This window comes from Filicampus tigris, chromosome 10 (assembly GCF_054856515.1).
Source record: "Filicampus tigris isolate MCC_2025a chromosome 10, RoL_Ftig_1.0, whole genome shotgun sequence".
NCBI lineage: Eukaryota > Metazoa > Chordata > Actinopteri > Syngnathiformes > Syngnathidae > Filicampus > Filicampus tigris.
In genome coordinates this window covers 9,895,699-9,901,087 of record NC_141226.1, presented here as the reverse complement: position 1 = coordinate 9,901,087, position 5,389 = coordinate 9,895,699, and the positions used below count along the sequence as shown (strand labels likewise).

The 5,389-nt window shown below is 39.4% G+C and overlaps 1 protein-coding gene across 4 annotated transcripts in view; it reads left to right on the top strand.

The window, feature by feature from the left end:
- The first annotated feature begins 236 nt into the window (after positions 1-236).
- Positions 237-5,389, top strand: part of LOC147140757 (polyamine-transporting ATPase 13A3-like) — a 32,137-nt gene continuing 26,984 nt past the window's right edge. For all 4 annotated transcript variants that reach the window (XM_086043770.1, XM_086043767.1, XM_086043769.1 and 1 more), the window contains exons 1-2: positions 237-445; positions 4,237-4,300. In XM_086043770.1, the coding sequence (XP_085899896.1) occupies positions 4,250-4,300 (51 nt within the window). In that variant the 5' untranslated portion in view covers positions 237-445; positions 4,237-4,249. The remainder of the gene's footprint in view (positions 446-4,236; positions 4,301-5,389) is intronic.

Sequence of the window (5,389 nt, the reverse complement as noted above, 5' to 3'; positions counted from 1 at the left end):
TCCCCTTGGTCCCCAAAACCCCCTACTATACATATTTATTTATTTATTTTTACGTTTATTTGTTTTGTTTTAGTGCACGTCTGCAATCGGGAACATCAAGACTCCGTCGACTTTGGAAAATAGTTTACAATGCAGATTTTCCGATGCTTATCTGATTTTTATCTTAGACTCGTAAAAGGCTTGTAAGATATCTGTTTGGATGCTTTTTTTTTCTCTTTACGCAGCCGTGACGCGAATTGTGCCACTTGAGAGTGGGAAAAAAATCCGTATTTGTGTCCCTGGGAGCCTGCAGTGTAAATCTAGCCTTAGAGGTGTGTCCTGATTGTTAAATAAGACAGAATAACCACAGACGTCAGCCAGAAATGAAATGAAATGAGGAGGTACAGGTACACTCATTCAATTCCGTGTATGGAGAAAGATCGAGTCATCACGGGCCAAATAAACGGTATGTAATGTTTTTGTGATACCCTGTGTACCCTAATGCATTCTTTTTGACTTCCGCGTGTAGTAGGTACCCGGTGTTGACGCGTGTGAGTCATTTGCTTGCAGTTTTACTCGTTTGCATATGCAGGTTGTTTCACGTGTTCACCCATCGGATACGCGTTACTTGAAATGGAAATAAATCAGTCAAAAAATCGGAATCGGAAATGAGCACTGGATCTCCCCAGAAATATGTCTCGAGAGAATTGCCAAGTTACTACCAAAACACTAATTCATAATAACGACGATCGTCAGAGGTAGGTTGCAATGAATTGTACTCTTGTATAATGTGACTCCCGTAAAAGTAGTCCTCCAAATAATTACTCGATAAATAGTGAAAAACGCAGAAAGGGAAAAAAAAACAAAACAATCACTGAGTAACAGGTGAGTAACCTGGACGTCAAGTTAGGTATGTGCATTAGGAATTAGGAATGTGCATCCTAAATCAGGAAGTCGACCAACATTATCACTTCAACTAAAGCAATAATGTGTTAAATCTTGATAAAATCAAAGTCAAAATCTGCCACAAGAAGCTGCCGGGATCATCACCAGAACCCCCTCTATGCACCACATCACTCCTGTTCTCCAGCACTTTCACTGGCTCGTATCCAATTCAAACTTTTCCTGTTGGCATTTAAAGCCAACCACAAACTTGCCCCCCCCCATATATGTCTGACCTCCTCCGTCTTCGATGTCTTTCCCGCACTCACAGAGCCTTCTCATCATTACACTTGCCTGTCCCATCAGCTCGTCTGACCACAATAGGTTGAGCAGAGCATTCATCCGATCTGCTCCTCGACTCTGGAATGCACCCCACCTCAGAAACATTGCCTCATTCTCTCATTTCAAGTCCGAACTTAAATCACATCTCTTTAAACAAGCCTATTCATTATAACTTTCACCCGTTTATGTAATTCCAATCTGTTGTAATTTACTATAAAAGCTCTCTTTAGACTTTTTCCTGTTAGTTTACTTTATTTTAATTTATGAATTCATGTTTGTACGGTGATCTTGAGTGACAGAAAGGCGCCTTGAAATAAAATATTATTATTATACAAATAAAATAAAATAAAATAATAATTAAAGGGGAACTCAACACAAACATCTTTTTCAAGAATATGTTCTATACAAGGCGGCACGGTGATTGACTTGTTGGCACGTCCGCCTCACAGTTCAGAGGTCGTGGGTTCGATCCCGGCCCGGGCCTCCCTGTGTGGAGTTTGCATGTTCTCCCCATGCCTGCGTGGGTTTTTTCCGGGCACTCCGGTTTCCTCCCACATTCCAAAAACACGCATGGTAGGTTAATTGAACACTCTAAATTATCCCTCAGTATGATTGAGAGTGTGAATGTTTGTTTGTCTCGATGTGTCCTGCGATTGGCTGGCAACCAATTCAGGGTGTACCCTGCCTACTGCCCGAAGACTGCTGGGATAGGCACCAGCACTCACCATGACCCTTGTGAGGATAAGCGGTACAGATAATGGATGGATGGATGGATGGATGGATCTTCTATGCAAGCCCATTTGTTGAAACAAGGCATTCTGATGAATATTGCATTTGTGGAATAAGAGTTAATCCACTTTTTTATAGCCATCCCTGGAGGCGGCCATTTTGTCACTTATGTCGACTGAAAATGCCAATCACAGTTGCTCAGGGGAGCTACGATTGGTCGTTACCTGAGCCCTGAGTAGTTGTGATGTCATTTTCAGTCGACAGAAATGACAAAATGGCCACCCCCTTAGATGGCTAAAAAGATGGATTAGAATAGTTCAACAACAGCAAATGAACAAATTGTGCGTATATTAGTACCACCCCTCCATATCGATGATTCGTCATTTGTGACAGTCACAACCAAAAAACTAAACTTGCTGGTGACGCATTCAACGGCCAATGAAATTCTTCCAAAAAAATGTATTTGGTTGCTTTGGAAACCTCTTTTGAACGACAACAAACACTGTGCGTAACAGTGTAACAGACACTTTCTGTTGGTAAGAGCACACGTCGTATAGCGTCACCTTTGTTTTTTTTAGTGTTTTTTTTTTTTAAATCTTGATGTAGGATAAGATATTCCCAAGTCTTACTTTTCATTAGAACTCATGATAATTTTTGTATGTTGAAGCATTGCAGAATAGCTGCCTTTTCCCTTACGTAGGTGACCATGGTTGCAATAGGATCACCCAAATGGCACATTTTTAGTTTGCCTGGACCTCTCCTTAGTAAAACTTGTTTAAAATGCTCATTTTGTGTCGTATTATTGTCCAATTTGTAATGGAATTGGGGGAGCCTTTGAGCTGTAATCCTATTGTGTTTTCAGTCCACCACACTGCTACATAATTTTCCAGGCAGATTTAATTTGGGGGGGAAAAAAAAGGACATAAAATCTGCCTTCTTTTATCTATTCAAACGTCCATAATTCAGTGCCAGTAGAACTTTAACAGATTCTGGCAGTTGAGGAGAAAAATTCAAAGTGTTATCTTCAAAAAGAAACTATGTCGATATTCAAGTACAGCTTCAAATTTACTTTGGGTGCACCTTTTTAGGCATTCAGGTAAATGCCAGGTGGAATTGCAAAGCGTTAACTCATATTCCACAAACGCAATAGGGCCTGCTGGGAGCATATTCTTGAAAAAAAATATGTTTGGGTTGATTTCCCATTTAAGATATTGTCCCTGACAATACATGCAATAATAGATTAAAATAAAAGTAGACAGCAGACTGTAGCTCAAAGTAACATAGTAGTAGTTTATTTTTTATCAACAGATACAAACAACATGTTGCCTTAATACTACTCTGACAGACATCCAAAATGTTACTTCAGTAAATGTAACAGTAAATACAGCGTGTTACTACTCACCTCTGATTACAGACACAATTTGATGACTAATGTTCAAGTTGAGTCATGACTGAGGGAGGGGAAAAGTATTCACACTACTACTACTCCTATTGATACTATGAATTTCTACTAGTTAACATCGAGTGTTTCACTTTTCGGATCATGTACCTTAAGCTCAAGGATATAGAGTAAATACTGAAATGCCTAGCCATAATGGTTGTCTTCAGAGACAATTATATATTTATTTTATTGTAATTAAAATTATTGATTTATAAGTCAACCCCCTTTGAAAAGTAAGCTTTTATAAACTGTTTCTCAATGTACGCAAGAACAATTTTCTGCATTTTGATGATGATTAAACCGCATGTCAGGGGTGTCCAGACCACGGCCTGGCGGCCATTTCCGGCCTGCCATCCAATTTTTACCAGCCCTTGCCAAATGCTAAAATTCACAACTCACACCGCCCATGTTGTTGGGCTCCATTGTAATACTTATTTCTACATGGAGTGGTAAGCAGGGGAAGATAAGAATAAATTCCTTTGCATCTCTTCTTGTTTTGCCAAGAGCACATCTCTAAAATAGCAACAAAATGTACTTTCATAGTGTTCCGATAAAAAAATATATAATTCAGTTACAGTTGCGAATGGCGTGAACCGCGATTGTTTGCCCCACTTTCTGCTCCATGTCAAGATCAGCTTAGTAGAGAATGATCTTGTTTTGGTTCTGAATGTGAAGCTGAAGTGATTTTGCTGCTGCTCTAATTTATGTTTCGACTGTTCTTATCAACTCTGATAAATTGTTTTTGCCTTCTAAATAAACTCGTGGTGAATAATGTCAAAACGGCCTTTGAATTGTTTGATTTTTCTGTATGTGGTGAGGTGCTTAAGAACAAGTCACCAAATTGTCTTGTGTTTTTGTTACAGCTCTTTTGTCAGCATGGAGAACAGAGAAATGAAGTTCATCAATCAAGGCCTGGAGGATGAGATGGTAATTATGAAGATCTATTTATACTGTACCACAGTGACCGAAACAATCGAAATGAGGGAGCCTGGGCTCTCTTGTCGAAAACATCTTGGTATCCCCTTGGAAGAAGCTGCAAGCTGTGCTTAGGCTGCAGATCCCGCGACCTCAGATAAGCATAAGAAGGACGGCTGGGTGGCTTTATCCGAGGGTCTGCTATTTTATGACTTTTGGAGTGCAGTTGGCACTGAGATGTAATAATCCTGTGCCTATCCAAACATTAACCTATTTGCATTGTTTTTAATTTTGAATTGATACATCTTGACTGAGAGACAAACATTGTCTGTTTTGGAGGGGGTACGTTTAGCCTGGGTTGTTTGTAAAACGTCTTCACATGGTACATCTTCAGGTACATTAAAAAAATCCTCTCAGTCATTTATTCTCATGGGGAACCTTGTAAAATGAATTTGAAATTATATTAAGTTGTTTTGACTTCATAATTTGTGTTACGGTTTAAAATATTCATATAGGCAATTTTATATATTTTTAGGAGGTCCTCAATTACCTGTGTTTTTTATTGGTACACGGTGTAGGGCTTGATCCCACCTGGGACATACAGTATCAGATAAAATGCCTTTCTAAAACGAAGACCTCAGTGCTAAGATATTCAGGAAGTGAAATTTTGCGGCAGTATTTGATTTTTCTATACTGTATTCATTTTTATACCGGTTCATCCTTAGTTTCTTAATATGGTGCTCTGAAAGGCACTCTGTTATGTTTAAAAAGAAATTAAATGCATGTTTTTAAAGTCTACTTTTGAACACTACATCATTATCATAGTTTGTGTTTTATAGATCGCTGGCCTTGGTCAGTGACATTTTGGTGTATTTCACATTTTTTCAAAAATATATACTATTATATATATACTATTGGTTGTGGCACGGTGGTCGACTGGTTAGCACGTCCGCCTCACAGTTCAGAGGTCGTGGGTTTGATCCCGGCCCCGGCCTCCCTGTGTGGAGCTTGCATGTTCTCCCCATGCCAGTGTGGGTTTTCTCCGGGTACTCCGGTTTCCTCCCACATTCCAAAAATATGCTTGGTAGGTTAATTGGACAC